The 19,396-nt window shown below is 40.5% G+C and overlaps 1 protein-coding gene across 1 annotated transcript in view; it reads right to left on the reverse strand.

The window, feature by feature from the left end:
- Window positions 1–18,984, reverse strand: part of MBOAT2 (membrane bound O-acyltransferase domain containing 2) — a 92,287-nt gene extending 73,303 nt beyond the window's left edge. The window contains exon 1 of the mRNA XM_067294268.1: window positions 18,788–18,984. Coding sequence (XP_067150369.1) covers window positions 18,788–18,859 — 72 coding nt within the window. The 5' untranslated portion in view covers window positions 18,860–18,984. The remainder of the gene's footprint in view (window positions 1–18,787) is intronic.
- Between the last annotated feature and the right edge of the window lie 412 nt (window positions 18,985–19,396).

Consider the following 19,396-nt stretch of genomic DNA (forward strand, 5'->3'; position numbering starts at 1 on the left):
GATGTAAATGAAACAGGATGAGATTTATAACTCAGGATGAGTCTGCAGGTTTAGAAATGCGGAAAAGTCTCATACAAAACAGTTTAATATCAGTTCAGGTTAACAGTTCAAGTTTAATGAATCACGGAGAGAAACAAACTGACAATGTTTTTAAAAAGAGAGCAAGAAGGAAAAAATAAAGCAAAGTAATTAATTATGAATTGAGTGTCTATATTTGTTTTGAACATTTATTATATAAATTATGCTATGTATACTACAGAGTAGTCCTCTGTTTCTGACCCAAAGAACTCACACCCTAGACAGAATAGGAGAGTGGGAAGGGATGCATGCGCATACTGAAAAAGCATTTTCCAAGCTGACAAGTTACTTCCAGGAAAATAGACATAAAACTAAAAGAAAGCACACACACATGAGCAAAGAGAAGAAAAAAATAGTGACAGATACACAGTGAGGCAGAGGTGAAGAGACAAAGGGAAGAAACAGGCATGGATATCCATCTGTAGACATTAGCACTGTGAACAAGTTAGCATTGATGAGTTTACTGAATATACAGAAATCACTGCTTTGGTTGCTTTTGGAGATGATCTGCCAATTGGAGTCTCATGATGTTCCCCTTTTTCAAATTATCCCTCAAAGCAATGTACCAAGACCCGGGGAAGAAGAGAGATCATCACCTGGCTCTTAGCACTACCATGGTAAAGGAGGGCAGAGCTTGGCATCTCTGACCCGTCTTAGCTTCTCTACAGGAAAGGACACAAATGAAACAAACCTTGAATTTCATAACTCAGAATGAGCCTTTAGGTTCAGGAAAGTGGAAAAGTCTCATATAAAACATGCAAAGAGAATCTGAACAAAAGGTGTCCCCTCTTCAGTCCCTACCTGCAGACTCCTTTCACCAGCCCTTGTTTCAGCTATTATCCAAACGACTGAATCTAAGACCCTAAAAACAGTATCCCATTAAACTGAAACAAACACCTTCCCCTACAGAGATATGTTTAGAACAGCAATAAAATGCAGGATATCATACCTTTAGACCAACACTACAAGCAACACTTCCAAGGATGTCAATCCCTAATGTTGGTGTTTCAGACATACCTAAATGACTCAAATAATAATCTTGTTCTGAAAGCCTTCCTTACAAGTGACTCAAATTACCAGCAGGCATTTTTAAACTTCTTCTCAGAAATGTTCTTCTCAGAAATGCACAAACAGATGTATACTTAGACAAATAAAAGACATTAATGCAATGCTCACACACTACCTAGTGTTCCTTCCCCGTTCCTACCAATCCAATCACACAGTTGCCTCAGAGTGCAATGAAATGTAGATTACAAAGCACTGGTGTTTTTTACAGACTTGTAATTATATCAAATCTACCCAAAACATTAAATAAGTATTTGAAAAACTGAACTATGCAGAAGTTAGGATTTCAAAACTATGCAACTTCAATTTGGCCTTTTATATGTCTATTTTTGATAATACTCTTTCTCCTATGTTACTCTCTTTTCCCCCAGCAGGATTTCTGCTTCATTCAGCAAATGGACAATTGCCCAGTTTTTGCCCTCATCCTATGACCCATTAAATACTTACCATCTGCATCACATACTGAACACAAAAACCTTAAGTTTCCCTGTAGACATGTTTGTGCATATTTGACCATAGCCATCAGAAGACTACATAAAATAAATGCAATCTTCGCAACAGCTTTGTGAGATCAAGTGTTCCTATCCCTCTTCTAGAGGTGGGAAACTGACATTCAATGATGAAAGCCCAAAGTGTAAAAATAAATTCCCACTGATTTTGTTTGCTCAGTTTCAGACATTCAGTACCTAGCTTTTCATTCCGCAGTTTTAACAGAAGTTTAATTGATGTGCTTTGAGAATATAAACTTCAGCTGCTGTTCAGAATATTCAGCATTTCTATAAATCAGGCCCAAAGTATCTCAAAAGGAAAGCAGAAACTGAAAGTCATCATTACTGAATATTTTCATTACATTATTCTCTAGATCTTAAAACTCTGTGGCAGAAACAGAGATGAAAATCAGTTTACTAGTGATTTGTATTCTGAATAGAGGGAGGGAAACCATCTGGAAAAGTCTTGGGCTGTACTACAGTCATATAAGGTAATCATCTGATGGCGCTTCTGACTTTTAAGCATTTGCTGTCACAAGCTAAATGTTCATTTAGTATACACTTTGAATATCAGAACTCTTACATTTTAAAAAGCAACAAAAACCACAATACTATACCACGTGAAGCCATGCTTACCTGTTTGTAATGATCTGTGGATGCTTCAGTCCAAAGAATAGGTTTCTACTATAGATATCAGAAGTATGTGCTTATTTCCACAAGGAAATAAGATTAATCCTTCACCTATACTACGTGAGGTAGAAAGAAAAACAGACTCTGGGCTCCCAAAGTCCATCCCATTCACTTCAAATTCCAGCAAATATGCATCCACATAGCATTTTAGTTCAGATCAGGAGAGGGCTTCTGAAGCAAGACTCCCAATCGTTCTCTCTTAAGATGCTTTGGTTTGCATGGTACAATGATATGTGAGCACACAACTGTTGTTTTTGGTGTTTTTTTTTTTCAAATCAAACTAAACAAGATGTGTTCCAAAGGCAAATGGACATTCACCTAGGCAAAAGCAGAACTTCCTGAGATTATTACACCATAGACATTGGGTACTCTGTGCCAAGCACTTCAATATACAGAACTGCTTCTATTGTACTGCACTGCTTGCTGAGGTAAACAAAGCCAAAATTTAACATTTAGCCTTTTCTTAATTATATCTCCCATCTTCACCTCATGTTGACCTAGAGCAAGAGCACTGAACTGAGACACACAAACAACTAAAGATTACAACGTGTCTTGAAACGAAACAAAAAAATATCCAGCTTGTTAGAAGACATAGGGAGCAACTGTTCAGATAGCAAGTGAGCAGCTATGAGGACAGCACTGGAAGCTTTCATGATGATAATACCAGGAAAAAGAACGTCATAACCAAGCAGTTATTTTGTTGGCAAATGTTATATGCAGTAGCCTGAACATCTGGGAGTGGTATACTTGTATAACTTTTGAAAACTTATATCAAACTGTAAAAACATTTTGAATTTGGGCAAACTAAAATTTCAAAACATCTCAAGACTTAGTCAGATATGGGTGGAACATACACAAAGACAATGCAGTCATGAAAGTAACATGATTTGTTCTTCAAACCAAACTCTAACTTGTCTCCATGAAGTCTTCAGGGCTGCTCATTGGAACAGCTTTTGTTTTATAAAACATAAGAACACTGAATCACTTAAACCTGAAACTTCCTGGAGGAAAAATTCTGATATAGATGCATGGAATGGAAAGTTTAACCCTGCACAGTTCAGAGAGAGTTTTGGCAAAGAGACAGTTTTGGCAAAACATTTGATTTCAATAGCTAAAAACCTCAAACCTTCCTACACAGGCAACGCCTTTACTAAACCATTAGAAAACTTAAAAAAAAAAAGCCTAGAAAAAATATTATTTCTCCTATGAAATCAATTTTTAATATTCTGCTATGCAATTTTATCTAATTGATATTTTAGGTCCAACTTCCTTTTCATATCAGCTGTATTTTAATATAAAAAGCCAAGCGTTGCATACAATACCTCCAGAATCCTACTATTTTACAGTACTGAATGAGGCAAATGCCTTCTGAAGAACAGGAGAAAAAGAAGCCAGGGAATTTTACTGGTATAGGCAACTTTTAACCAGATGGCACAAATTAATCATGCTGGCCTAAACAGCATACATTCCACTGAGAAGCAACAATATCATTGTATAAAGGTTTCCTTATTAGCTGTAGCAAGGCATCGAGAAGTACAACATGCATGTTAAAAGCTTGCAAAAGAACCAATGGTTTGGTGGTTGGAGCACCAAATTCAGGAAATTTGCATTTAACTTTCTCTTCTGCCAATGACCTACTCAAACTTTCTGAAAGTTACTTTCTCCTCATGCTTCTGTACTTTCTTATTTTTAATGAATCTTCTCTGATCAGAAAAAAAAATCATTCAAACTTGTAAACTGCAATGAATACCTGTGGCATCAAGAACAAGCTTTTGACTAATTAAAAGCTTATCTTGCCTTTTTGTTGTCTTTTTTTCCCTTTTTTAATTGTTCTTTTAAAAGAGAAGGCAGTTTTAGTTCTCTCTGATGATGCTTGGAAAAAGATTATCCAAACATAAGTAGATGCACCGATGGCTACTTGATCATGCAGAGAGCCTAAAACTAACCTTAGAACTGTTGTTCTAAGATGCAAGACACTTCATATGCAGAGACACCAATTCTGTACCTAGAGATTTGGGCATTTTTCCCCATTTTTCCCCCACAGTGGAACATTATTTCCATGGAATTCAACATTTCTGAGTTGCAAGATGCCAACGTTATCTGCCATCTCCCTGTCAGTAGCCGTTTTTTGGCTCCCCACTTTCTCATGGAGAGGAAGTGCACTGAGTTATTGTACTTACTTCCTGCACTGTCCTATGGGGTAGTGAGCAAGGCGCATTCTTTTTTTCCTCCCGTATTACAGCCTTACTGTTCACCAGTTACAGTGGGAAAAGACGATCAAAGCATGGTAAACATCAATTACCAAAATACTTCAAAAAAAAGTTTTTTGTGAGAGCTAGCAGTTTAAGCCAGCCTAATAGACGTTTTCTTAAAAAAAGGTGAAGCACTGATCAGTTTGGAGACTAAGCTTTAATAAGACTCTCAGAATTCTTCAAGCAGAGACTTTGATTTTTGTAATTCTATAGAGCTATTTTGTTAGGAGTAATCTTGTAAACACAACACCCTCCAAGTGTCATACTTAGCGACACATACTTGGCAGAAATTGCCAAACCTTATTTGTAATTAATGAAACATGAGTATTCCTTGTTTCTCAAACGTCAGTATTAGCTTGTTCTTGCTGCCAGTAAGGTCAAAGCTATTTCTCTTTCCACCAAAACAGATGAAGAATTAAAAACATCTGCAGATGTTCAGAAAAGGTTACCTATAACACAGGAGACCTGATGCTTCTCCACAGCAACTAGATGAAAGTACAGATGGACTTTCTTCTGATCAATTTATAACCTCTGTGCAATAAAAAAAAACAAAGGAGTAATGCATAAAAGAAGCTTGTGTAATTAGTCACCAACAGAAAGAGGTTAAGGGTGAGAATAACTATTATTTGAAACAAACAAGTAATTTTCAGCTATTCCATGAAAATTCCTGCACTGGTCTTAGAAAAAACAAAAATAAATCCCCACACACCACGATATCCATCGTAAAGCTGAAAAAGCAATCTCATGACCAGAATCAGAGTTAAAGTCTTTGGTAATTTTCTTCAATTCATTGGGAAAGGTCAGGAAGAGGATTCCAAAGAAACTAGCAGACCTGATAAACTTCTGATAAAGTTGGAAGATGCTTGAGAGATCAGCTCAGAGAACACTTCTGTATCTGACAGGAATAAATGGACATTCCCTCAGCAATTCCTCTTTCAATTCAAAGATCATAAATCTTGCGGCAACACTTTCAAATGCATATTTTGGTTCAAATCAAAGCACATATTTTTCTATGTTGAACATTTGACTAATTATCACTCCTGCCCCGAAATCTGAACCCTCACTTTGTTGTCCCAAATAGGGGATTCGTCACTCGGTGTGCAACAAGTCAATCCACACAAAGAGTCGAGATATCGTTTTATTTCAACGTTGCGCAAAATCGGGTGCTAGGTGATAAATCCACAAAGCTAGCACACCAGGTATTTCTTTATCATTCTATTTATACAGTTTTTCTCAGCTAAGAGCTGCCTCTTGTTCTGCCCCTATTACATGATTGGTTAAACTATCTGCATATTGCTTACACTGCAATTCTCACGCATGCCCAGTGGGGAAGGGTGTCCCCACAATTAGGGGTCTTCAACCTAGTGGGTGTGATTTTTAGCATTATAATGATATTTTAATGAAGAAAGTTCATTCTCGGTTAAAGCTACTTGTTGTTTTTTTGCTGACTGATTAGATATATACAGGTTCCCAGGATGTTCCTAATCTGAAGGACGAACATTGGGGCTAACACTGATTAGGAGTTCCTCCCCTGTTCACTCTTGGCAGTTTCAAAGATAGGTGCTCTGGTCCTAAATCTTAACCATTTAAATTCCTTCCAAAGTAAAATTCACAAGTTCAGTTAATAATTCAGATAACAACTTCACCAGTGAAATACGATAGCGAAGAAAAGGAGCAGGGGTTATTTTGGGGTAGCATCAGTACTGAAGATGTTAATGTTAAAACACTGTGTGTGTTGGAGCAAAGACCATTACTCTATGTTTACAGAGTACCCAGTGTGAGGGGACACCCATTTTTGGACCAGATTTCCAAGCACAACTCCTCCAATCGCAGCCGCTTCCTTTAAGTCTGGGCTTAAAGCCATTTTTGTTAGTCAACTTTAACAATACTGGCAACAGCTTTTTAATATTGCACTAATACACTTCATCTTCATATGAATTTATTGGCAGCTGTAAGGACTTACACATCAGATTGAGATTCTGAATGCTTTCTTTCCAGTCTGTTTTTAGTCCAAAATATCAAAAACAGACATAATGTATGATAATAATAGTATTTCTATTTCCAATTTTAACTTTCAATTTCTAGTTCATCATTCTGTAAGTATGTTGGAGAGCAGTGATGAACATCATGAAGAACATGATGTAGGCACTAGTACTCTGGTTTCTGCAAAACAGAAGCATCAAACCCAATAAGCTTTTTAAAACAGGACTTACTAAATCATTGTTCAAAATTACCTTAAGAAAAGAAAAAACTGTATGACTAAGGATTTAAAATGAAACATCAATTTATACATTTTAGAGTGAAAGTAACACTCAGATTCCTTGAGGATAGAAAGATGTCAGCTGAAGGGTATTCATTCAGAGCACTAGGCAGCTTGCTTAAGGACTCAGAGCTATGGATATTCAGCTTTCACATGGCAAACAGCTATGCATTCATAGGCACAGGCCAAAAATCTAGGAAGCAAGTTTGGTTCAAAGGTGAAATCAGAATAAGAATGTCAGTTGGGGTTTTCAGGTCCCCGTCCGCCCCCTCAAAACAATAAGGACTTAAACCACTTTGCTTCTGTTGAGTAAAAACTGGTTTGGCCAGTTAAGGGTTGCCGAACTCAAACTACCAGGGAAAAAGGGTTTACAACTTCAGAAGACAAAAGGCTGGGATTATGCTGCCAAAAAGCAGTTCCAGACAAAACGCAATTCAGCTACTGAGCTAGTTTTCCAAAGTGTGACCTTTCATCACAGGCCTAAACAAGTTGACATCTCAATGAAATCTCAGATCAGAAAATAATCAGATTCTGATGAAAGCAAATGAGAATTAAAGTCATGAAGGATATCCAATTATTTATTTCCTAGTAGGAAATCTTATATTTTAAATTAAAGATCTTTATGGTCTTGAAATAGTGGCTTACAAATTCCTAACATGCTGATACCTATAAATCTTCCAGTACAAAAAAACCCCAGCCCAAACTCAGCCTAATGTTCATGAAAATGAAATCAAAAAATAGATGCTCAAAAATCTAAAGAGACATAAAATTTAAAAGTAAAAAATGAGAAAGGACTTGCTTTTCAGGGCCACAAGTATGGAAAGTAAACGTCATGTATTTAATTGCATAAATCATCACCATTTTCCTTCTTCCACTCTTTGCTTAAATCTTCTATATTAGGTTATTTTAAATAAGCGGGTTTCTTCCCCACCCTTCAGTGGAGAAAGCAGTGAGGGAGTTTATAAGGAAAATGACTGTTAACTCGCCTCTCAGAAGGATACCCACATTGCAAATACTATTTCTATACCTTTCATCTTTAAAGGCTGATTTAAAATTGGTACAAGATGAAGGATGAAGCTTAACTTCTGCTGGGGAAGGAAGAGTAGGCAGCACTTTGAGGTGTGAAAGTGTAGAAACTCTACTTCTGGAGACTATAGCGACTGAAGAATAAGTGAAGTTAAGAAAAATATATGACATCCAAGATGTAAAGTTATTTTTAGTCAAGCTGTTTACATATATTCAATTCTTCAATTAATAAGTACTTGGCGTGGGGTTGGGGGGAGGGGGGGAGCTTATGAATTCCACATTCTTCTCCAGTAAGACAAGAAGAACTGATAACATGTATCCAAAGTTTCCAAGAAGTCTTTCAGAAAAGCCAGGGAAGTCAAATTTGTCTTTCCTTCTACGTTCATGCATGTTTTCTTATAGGTTTAAGTTCTTTGGAGAGAAGGGGTAAGGAAGAACCCTCTTGCATGCCCTCCATCACAATAACATCCATTTTTCATAAATTTCATGCTTTTATTTACCTTTTTGCAAGGTAAGAAAAACTATTATCTCTACTTAACAGTTGAAGAACTGAGGCCAAACAGCCTAAAGGAAGAAATTACTACAAGGTAAATTGCAGATTAAGGTCAAATTAAAAAAAATAACAATAAGCAAATAGCACATCTCAGTCAAAGGGAGGAAGGAGGAAAACACGCAGTACACAAGTCAAATCACACCATGCTACACATCAGCTGAGACACACCTTCAAAGAAGCCTGCTTGGCTGCACGCATAGCCCAGTGTCCTTGTTGGAGCCACCAACAAACCTGCATTTTTATGCTAGCTAGGAATTTGGTGCTCAGTGGATTTTGAGTTAAAGAAAACTCAAGGAAACAAAAGGCACTCCCAAGACCGCTTTGCATCAGGCCATACTAGACATCAACCCTTGAAGAAAAAACTGGTTAAAACACTGTAGTCTCTTCAGTATGATAGTCTGAAATTTTAGGTAGAGAAAAATGACTCTGGATAAGAAAAGACGACTGAGACTTCCTCACGATCCAATGATGCTAATTTTTCTTACTATTTTTAAAGTATCTAGAGTCAAGGAACACAAACACTTTTCATCATTATAGTTAAAAAAACTACCAAAGAATACAGCAGAAAAAAAAGGCACATTTTTACATCAGCTCAAATAAATCAGTTTTTGTTTTGTTTTTTTATCTGATCAGGTAACAGTATATAGCCATTTCACAATTAAGACAATAACTTCATTTCTTATTCCTTTCAATCCACTCAGTGATTCTTATTCTATTTTCCTAGCCCACATTTTCTTAATGAATTGTAGAGACACAGTCAATTAAATACAAAATAAAGCACAAAAAAATCCCCTCACTGATATTTAACACATTCATATAATCTTACAATTAAGATTCTGCTTTACATAGCAGGTATCCAGAACCTAAATACCATGCAAATATTCCATAAACATGGATCAAGAATTGCTGGTAAATACTGCATTTTAAGAAGTTTAGCATTATGCTTGTGGACTAAATTCCACAGCTAGTCTTCTTCCAGCAGTCTCATAACTTTGGAGGAGGAAAGAAATTGCATTAATAAATAAAACAGCTTTATCCAATTAGCACCTAGCAGGTAACCTGAAAATCCAGTCCTCTAATTCTTCATCATATGAGTATCAGCAATATATAAGATACCCAAATGTGTATTCGAATGACATTTTTTGTTCATTTTAATACTTAAAGAATCATTACACTGGCTGAAATTTTGTAAAAATCTTCCAAGTTTACTAGACCCACTTTCCTGGCCATTTAAAAATAAAGCAGAATACTAACACCTATAGGAATTATCCTTTACAAATACAGTCAGAAACAGCCACTTTCCCCGTTAAGATTTACAGTGACAGTATTATTATATTCTGCTGATGGGTGAGGAACCGAAACTTATCTTGAATAAGCAACAAAAATATAGGAAGTAACACTCTTCTATACGAAGCCTATAGAAATCCAATAACAGCAGTAGTCAATTTAACAAGCAACTAAAACATATTCCCCATCTTTAAAACATAAGACCTACCTTCTCTGTTTTCCATTTAAAAAACAGGGGTGTGTGTGAGTGTGGGTGTGTGCATGCGCATGTGCGACTACATTGCTCCTTCCATTCAATGACTTCAGAGGGTCTCTACTCCTTCATTCCTACTCTCCTCCTGCTCTTCCCAGTTCAGGAGTCATTGGGGTGACATCAGCCACCTACAAAGTCTCTAAGCACCACAGCAACAAGAGTCCCATACATATTTGCAATATGCACAACAACCTGCAGAAGTAACAGAGACTACTTTGAGTTGTTTACTGTTTTTCAAACTAACTCAGTTTTCCTTTAAAAGTAGTTTAGAAACATTCAGAATTATGCTTCTATAAATATTTTATCTAACTTCTCACATGTAATCCTGTTACAGATGAGTATTTCTTAACATACTGTAAAGCTAGACCCTCTAGAGATTTGGTAGTCATCGCTGGGCTTCCAATGTTCTAATCAGCTTCTAATAGCTTCCTGAAGGTTCATGGTGGCATCAACTACTTCTTTACAGCTTCTCAACCTTGCAGACCAACACCCTGCTCATTATATTCTGGATTCTCAGGCACCTTTTCAGTGAAAAGGAAACTCCAAAAACCCTACTAAAGCAATATATTTTTATCTTTACAGATAGATATAAAGATAAAACATCTTTACAGCCATGCCAAAATAACTTCTTTACTTTCAGATACATTATTCCAGAGTAGAAGGTTTGGATATCTTCCTTTGCAAAGAATTACTTAGCTACTGAACACATTTAAGAGAGGCAGGCATAACCACCATTTATCTAAATTTGCAGATATCTTGAAATAGCTGAGCAGTTCTGTTAATTTGAATGCTAAAATACTAATAATAATAACTAACAATGAAATTTAAATTACTTCCCAAAGGAAAGCAGGAAAAAGAAATACGCCTAATGAAGAATGAAATCAATGTTCTTTCTAGAAGGCCAAGCATAAAGAGACACACATAAAGCGAACAGGTCTTCAAATGGCTGGGTGTAGCTTTTCTTCTAGATTCTCCAGTTCAAAAGCTTGGAAAAAAAGAAAAAAATAAGAAAAAGATTACAGGCACCATTGCAGTGGGTGCGCAAAGGGGTTGCCAAAGGAAGGGTCGCGGTGCCAAGAGAGCTCTGCTGGGACGACTTTCTGCTCTGGGCCACAAATGGGGCTCCTCAGGCCAGCACAGGCATTAAATACCTTTTCACAATTAGGGTTAGGGTTGAGAGAAAGAGAGAGTGTGGAGGCCCCGTTGGAGTGGGTGTGCAAAGAGGCTGCCAAAGGAAGGGTTGCAGTGCCAAGAGAGCTCCGCTGGGACGACTTTCTGCTCTGGGCCACAAATGGGGCTCCTCAGGCCAGCACGGGCATGAAAAATGTTTCCACAATTACGGTTAGGGTTAGGGTTGAGAGAAAGAGAGAGCGTGGAGGCGCCGCTGGAGTGGGTGTGCAGACAGGCTGCCAAAGGAAGGGTCGCAGTGCCAAGAGAGCTCTGCTGGGAGGACTTTCTGCTCTGGGCCACAAATGGGACTCCTCGGGCCAGCACGGGCATGAAAAACGTTTCCACAATTATGGTTAGGGTTGAGAGAAAGAGAGAGCGTGGAGGCACCGTTGGAGTGGGTGTGCAAATAGGCTGCCAAAGGAAGGGTTGCAGTGCCAAGAGAGCTCTGTGGGGAGGACTTTCTGCTCTGGGCCACAAATGGGGCTCCTCAGGCCAGCACAGGCATTAAATACCTTTTCACAATTAGGGTTAGGGTTGAGAGAAAGAGAGAGCGTGGAGGCGCCGCAGGATTTGGTGTGGAAAGGGGCTGCCAAAGGAAGGGTTGCGGTGCCAAGAGAGCTCCGCTGGGACGACTTTCTGCTCTGGGCCACAAATGGGACTCCTCGGGCCAGCACGGGCATGAAAAACGTTTCCACAATTATGGTTAGGGTTAGGGTTGAGAGGGAAAGAGAGCGTGGAGGCACCGTTGGAGTGGGTGTGCAAAGCGGCTGCCAAAGGAAGGGTTGTGGTGCCAAGAGAGCTCTGCTGGGAGGACTTTCTGCTCTGGGCCACAAATGGGGCTCCTCAGGCCTGCACGGGCATTAAAAACGTTTCCACAATTACGGTTAGGGTTAGGGTTGAGAGAAAGAGAGTGTGGAGGCACCGTTGGAGTGGGTGTGGAAAGGGGCTGCCAAAGGAAGTTGTGTGGTGCCAAGAGAGCTCTGCAGGTAGGACTTTCCGCTCTGGGCCACAAATGCAGCTCCTCATGCCAGCACCAGCCTGAGAAACTTTTTCACAATTAGGGTTAGATTTCAGAGCCACATGTCACCCAGCTTCTTTAGGTCAATACAGAGACAGGTAAACAGGACTTGAGGTCCGCAAGTATCCAGGCTGATGTGCTATAATGCTGACATCTCATTTATTTCAGTTTTATCAGTTTTCATACCTCTTTGATTCAAATCAGCAATGTGCCTAAGAAAGCCCATAAATGGCTATATAGCTACTTTGCAATACATATACAATAACAATACTTCGAAAACAAACAGAAAGCCACATAGTAAAATCATACATTCCCTAAGTAAGTCACTTTGTATGCCTTAATGTTTTTATTAAAGCTGTTCTTTGGGCACTTAATGTTCTTTTCAACATCCCAGGACTGCAGTATTTTTGTAGCCATCTCTGAATGATATTTTGAGATGACTTGTACTGTGGCAAACAAAATCAGTAAGTGCTCAGACACTATCAAAATAAATTGCATAAAGATAGGAAGAAACAATCTGATTAAACAAAGCTGGTCATTATAGGACTGTTCCAGTGAAGATGTTTATTTAACATGCTTACTGTAGAAACTTTGCGCTGTAATTACATTTGAGTTTTTCCTCTACTTTGCACACACTAGATAAAACCTGCCCAGTATCAAATTGAGCAGGATTATATCAGGATAAATATTTGCTCTCTCCCTAAAAATTAAAAAGTAAGAATAGTTATACACTTTTTATGTTGTAACAATATTCATAAGTCTGCATTAAACAGAGAGGTATTTCCGGCCTACCATATCCTTCTCTAACTTAATAGATGGTTCATCTTTTCCAACATTGTAACCAATGTGTGCCTTCCTCTTTTCTTTTACAATTCTTTCCTATAACTTCCAGTTCTTCCTTAAGAGAAGTTACTGTCTCTTGCCCATTTTTCTCTTACCCCAACAACTTCATCCTTCTCAACACGTTCTACATTACAGAGCAACTTTAACCAACAATCTGTGGAGAATTAAGTCAACACTTGAATCCTAATATTAAAACTGGACAAAGGGATCGCCTCAAATAGACTAGATCCTTTTGATGATGTTACTCCCTTCCTTCCACTAATTCAAAGGGAAGTAAAGAATTCAGCAAAAATATCATCCCTGGACTTTGCTAGTGCATCCAAAATATTTGAAGTCACAGAGGATGGGACATACGGAACAGAAAAACAGTATTCTTTTCCCCATCTCCTTTTCACCCACCACAGTCTCCATCTGTTGTGATGGGAGATCATGCTTTACTATCCACCCTTCATTTTTCTGACTGCTGCTAGCAGCAGATAAGGAAAACACAGGGCAAAGCTGGGGCCCAGTTCTCTTATCCTACAATTCCCTTATCTGCAGTGTTTGGATTTTACACACCCATCAATTCTATTACCTACCTCTACTACACATAAGTTTCCTGGGTCACATCAGAAAAATTAATAACATGCTGCTCCATATTTCATAGCTGCACACAAGGGTTTAAGCATCAACAGTGAAAAAGAATAAAACTTGACTTTTTTTTAAATAGTTTCATAATTCTTAAGATGAATAGTAGACCATCTATTCTGGACTGCTATACATGACAAACTTTTTCATTTCCCCTCTATATTTAAACAAAAAATCTTTCATTAGACTAAAGCATTTCAGTCCTCAGGAGGCTAGAGTCATGTTGCCTGGGCAGAAAACCAAAGAGACTAAGGCATCTCTAATGTCCAAGGCTTTGTGAAATAACAGAGAGCTAGCTAGAAGACATGCCCAGATGCAGCCCATACTGCATCTAAGCAGAATGATTCCCTACTCCACCTCCAAGCCTGGTCTCTTTTCTGAACTCCAGCTGTGGCTTATCTCCAAAGCTTCAAAAGTAAGCCAAAAAATTTGCAGATACATCTTGCCAATCACATGTGTGATGATGTGATGAATGTGAAAAATATGCATCTCTTACATATTTATCAGGGGGAAAAAAAAAAAAAAAATCTGCCAACTCTCCTTGAAGGCAACCAGATGAAACCCCAAGATATGTCAACGATCATTGCTTTTATGTGGAACTGAGTGCATTCAGGGCATGCTGAAAGTAACTTAGGTAACTTTCTGCACAAGGAGAGGTATGATGCACAGGAAAACTGAAATACTCCAAAGCTAATACGAAACACAAGAGCCAAGGCTGAAATTCCTCCCCGCAAAGACAGAAGCCACAAATTTCATATCATAAAGCCAGCAGAGCCTGCTTTTGAAAATCATAAAGAGAAGCAGATGCAGCAGAGTTGCCTGTGATCGCTAAATTAAGGAAGTCACTGCACTGGTTTATATGGTTTATGTTTAGGAGGACATGGCTTTTTATGCTTATGCTTGTTAAAAACAGTCAGTTTAGATTCTGTAGAGGTTGATGGCACTAATGCAGAAAATTATTCTACACAAGTGAACAATTTTATTTAAATAAGAACTAAAATCAGAGCTCAAAAACACAAAGAAGTGTGGAAATTACAAGGAAACTTATTGACTTTTGTTCAAAACTGCTGCTTATCTTTACATTCTGGATTTTAAGTGAAGTGCATAATTATAATATATATATTTATATGTATTTATATATATTGTATATATAATTTATTATATATAAATATAAATAAATATATGATTATATAATGTATATATGATATTATATAATATAATTATAGGCATGACATTTTATTCAACCCATATATGTTTGCATAGTGTTAGTAGTCAGAGCAATAATCTTTCATTTATCATCTAAAAGATAGTCACTAAACACAGCTTAGTTGATCCAGTTCTTCAGCTCATACCTTAGAACCTCAAACTTCTTATTTAGACAATCCACAGAGTTCATGCTCACAATACCATCACAGTCAACCTCCTACGGCAAATGAAGGGTAGTAATAATCCAACCAATTTTTGCCTGTTTTCAGATAAAAATTTTGCTCCCTCTTGTGGAAGCAGTGAAAGTAGATTATGCTCTGAACATAAGCTTACCCTGCAGAGACCTAAAACCAAGAAGAAAGCTTTGTTCCCCCAAAACCCTTCTCATATCACAGAATACTTAAACATCAGCTTATCCGACATTGTCATGAAGAGAAGCGATTTGTCAATAGACAATCAGCAAGACAGTGCCACAGCTAAAAATGGGCCCCAGGTCAAGTGCATTAGTCACCAGGCTTTACTTCTGAGAAGGAAGGTGATGGCACAGGCACAAATACTACAGGAATATAGGCAGGAAGACAGAACCCTAGGTGAGAGAAGAATATAATAAAATATTTAAAGTCACAACCTCGATGCATTATGTAATGTATAATTCTATAGCAACCAAGTTCTTATGATCGTCCTTCCCTTCTCTTTGGCTGTAAGGGGTAGGAAGGACATAACTACTTTTACTCCCTCTCTCCCTAAACAAGACAGAAAAATAGTTGTGGTATATTTATACATAAACATTCATTCATTCATTAACTTCAAGGACCAAAAAAGGCATAGTTGTCAACAGGATGCTTCTTTTGCTGAGTAGGAAACTTATATTCTGCAAAAAGTGAAAGGATACAGTCCTTATATTATGCTTTTAGCCCCTAGGCATGCAAGAATATCTTTTCATAGGAAAGTACAGGAGAAAGGTATGCAAGTTTGTCTTCCCAAATCTACAGAGACAGCCTTAGGTTCTTGCTTACATGAAACAACTTCCCTAGCACCAAAAGACCACCACCACCAACATAAACATTCTTTAGTGGAAAGTGGAACAACCGACCTACTGAAACACACATTCACTTTTCCCAGTAGATATCTCAGCTAACTTGATGCAACACAACTTAAAATAAGAGCCAAAGGAAGGGTTAACACAGTGGCAAGTTACCACAAAATACCTCGTCAGGGGATATACAGAGACATGGAAAACAAGTTCTTCTCCATTCCAATAGCTAACTTGTACTCTAGTACCAAGAAGTAAGGTTCAGGAACAGCACTCCGATAGAGAAACAAAGCATTTCTCTAGTATCACAGTTGGGCACACCAAAGAGACTGTTCTTACCAGTACATTAGACAGCTCTGGCGGAGCTGTCATCCTCCATCTCTCACATTGATCTATAACTAGCACGTAACCCATATTATTTTCAAACATATCAGTGCCTTTAGTTTTACCAAATATCAAGTCAAAAACTAATCAATTGCTATAATGCAATCCACAGATTTTGGTCCGATTAATTATTTTGATCTTAAAGATAGAAATTTCACTTTTCACTGAAATACTTGCTTATATTCACTGCCAAAAAGTGGAAGTTCTGTTGTCCATTTATTTTAATACCAAGACAGAAGAATAGCACTGACACTATCTGCATTTGGCCTCCAAGAGTTACACACCTCTGCCTTCACTAAAACTGTATAGCAGGATAACCATAGATGGTAATTACTTAACTGTAAATCACAATCACAACATTTTGGATTGTAAAAATTGGTGTGCACCTGCAGTTAAAACAAACACAGAAGTGGAGATATGAAACCTATCCACCTTTATCCATTGCTTCAGGGAGGTGCTGGGATGGCATATTATTCTGGAGTGCCCATTGTTGAGTATCCACTATACTGGTATGACTGCCACAATATGGATTTGGATTAAACAGTAGAAATAACCTATTAATCAGAAAACCTTTATTCTTTTCCATTTCTTCTTTTCAAGCATCAGAATATCAGCATTCCTTTTTGCTCTCTGCTCTCATTTTCTCCTCCGCCAAGCCTGATGAGATTACACTGAACACACTTCACATTCTTTCTGTATCACAAACTTACTACCAAGGCAGACTTTTAAGCTGAGACATTACACACACACACCTCACCTCGATTCATCTTGATTTCTTTTTTTAAATAGATATGTTTTCCTTAGAGGGTGGCATAATTTTGTAACTCTTCAATACATACTCCAGTCATAATCATTGCTCTTCATACAAATCTGGGCCTATATTATATATGGTCCACCGACTTAAAAAAGTATGTACATTTTTAACTCCTTATAACAGATCTTTTAAGCCACCCTACACTGTGATTATCCCCCAAAACTTCTACAGATCTCATAAATAGTGCTTTACAAAACCAACCAAAAAATCCTGCCCTTATAGAAGCATCTGTTGCAAAACATCCAATCCAGGCAAGTTTTCCAAACTTTGATGGAAAACTAACTTTATTATCATCAAAATGCCATATCAACAATACTTAAATTTGGTAGGAGTAACACTACGTCATGAAGTAGGTAAATTTATAATTGCTGTTATAAACAGTTAAGTAATTATATGACACCAGCATCATTGGACCATCCCATAAAGAGATAGTCATCTGTTATTACTTGATTTGCAGTACCTTGTAGAAGCTATGTGCTTTAAAGAAATAAATGCATGGCACCTGCCTGAAAGAGCTTACAGCCTGTAGATAAGAGGCACTGAGCCACACGTGGCCATTGATTCAGGATACAGGTATCACTGGGTGTTGTACTAGATCTATTCCATCACAGTAAGCTCAGTTTGAACTTGTAACCTGCTAGAAAACTAAAAGAAGCAAACTTCAGGTTAAGGATACATATGAAAATGTATCTGACCCCCATTCTTGCAATTGATTAGGTAAAGAAAAGAAAAAAAAAATCATAGTTCAGTCACTTCCAAAACAGTCTTTCACCATCCTTCCTCTGTGTCTACTTTCCAATTACTTTTTTTAACTTCTCAGGTGCATTTTGTGAAGCCAAACCACAAACTCTCCCTTTACATGAGTCCAGACAGTTTTCCTAGATACGTTTCATTCATTCATACATTATCTTAGATGCTTTCTTCAAAGAAGTCTTCACATGAAGTTTCCTGGCATTACACGTCTATAGGAAGAGTTAGTTTAAAAACTTCCTTTTTAAAATGCTTTCTCTAGCTGCACGCCATGTTATAAATACATATGCAACGTTATAAACCCGTAAATAGACAAATATTCTGGAAATTCAGGAGCGCCAGACAACTACGCCTGTTTAAAAAAAAAAAAAACACCATTCTGCACAACTTCAATTGTTAACCTCAGCAAACCTCAGTTTCCCAATCTCATTCTGTAACCTTCCGACGGTCAGTGCGGACGAGGGGATTAACAACTTTCAGGAACCTACAGACGACTTGCCGGGGGGCCGCGAGCCCCGCCGCGCCCCCGGGCGCTACGTGCCGCGCACATCGCGGCCCGAGCCCGGCCGGGAGCCCCCGGCAGCCGCCGCGCCGCGCCGGGCCCGCCACACCGCTCCCCGCGGGGCATCCGCGCGCGGCCGGGGCCGCAGACCCGGCACGGCGGCGGGCCGAGCCCCGCGGCCCGAACCGGCATCGCGACAACGACAGCGCCCGGCCGGTGCCCGGCGCACCTGCGGCCGGGCCGGGCCGGGCCGGGCCGGGCCGGGTCCGCCGCCCCCCTCCCCCTCCCCGCGGCGGCCGGGGGCGCCCCGCGAGGCGGGGCCGGCGGAAGGGCCCGGCCGGACCGTGCTGGGCCGGGGGAGGCGGGAGGATGGAGGGGCCGCGGGGGGGCGGCGCGGCGCAGCCGGGCGCGGCGCGGGGGCGCTTCCCTGCGCGGCGCGGCACCGCCCCTCCCGGCGAGCCCCCGGGCGGGCGCCTCCCCCTCCTCACCTGGTCGACGGGCAGGCGCACGGCGTTGCTGAGGGGCTGCAGCAGCGTGGAGCCCGTGGTGCTGGTGGCCATGGCGAGGGCGCCTCCCCCGCGGCGGGAGAGCGGGCGACGAGGCCGGCGGAACCGCTCCGCTCCGCTCCGCTCCCCTCCCGGGCGCCCGCGGCGGCGGCGCGAAGAGCTCCAGCCCCGCGCGGCGCCGTGACAACAAGGGGCCGGCGCGGCCCCGCCGCCGAGTGACAGCGCCGGCGGCCAACCCAGGCGCGGCCCCGCCGCCGAGTGACGGGCGGCCTTGCCCAATCCCCGCCCCCCGGCCGGGTGGGCGGGACAAGGCGGCTCCCCGCCGGCGGCCGTGCACCGGCCCGGGGGGCGGCAGAGGGGGGACGGTGCCGGGGGGACGGTGCCGGGCGGGCGGGCGGCCGCGGGACGGGGGGCTGGCGCCGGTGCCGCCGCGGGGCGCGAGAGGCGCCTGGGAACGGGGTTGCCAAGGTGGGGCGGGGGGGCGGGGCGCCGGGCAGCCCCGGGGCGGCGGCCGGGGGCCGGTGAGGCAGCGCGGTTGGGGGGGCGGCGGGCGCCCCCTGCCGAGGTGGGGCCGCGGCGCCGCCGCGGCCC

The sequence above is a fragment of the Apteryx mantelli genome, chromosome 3 (genome assembly GCF_036417845.1).
Source record: "Apteryx mantelli isolate bAptMan1 chromosome 3, bAptMan1.hap1, whole genome shotgun sequence".
NCBI lineage: Eukaryota > Metazoa > Chordata > Aves > Apterygiformes > Apterygidae > Apteryx > Apteryx mantelli.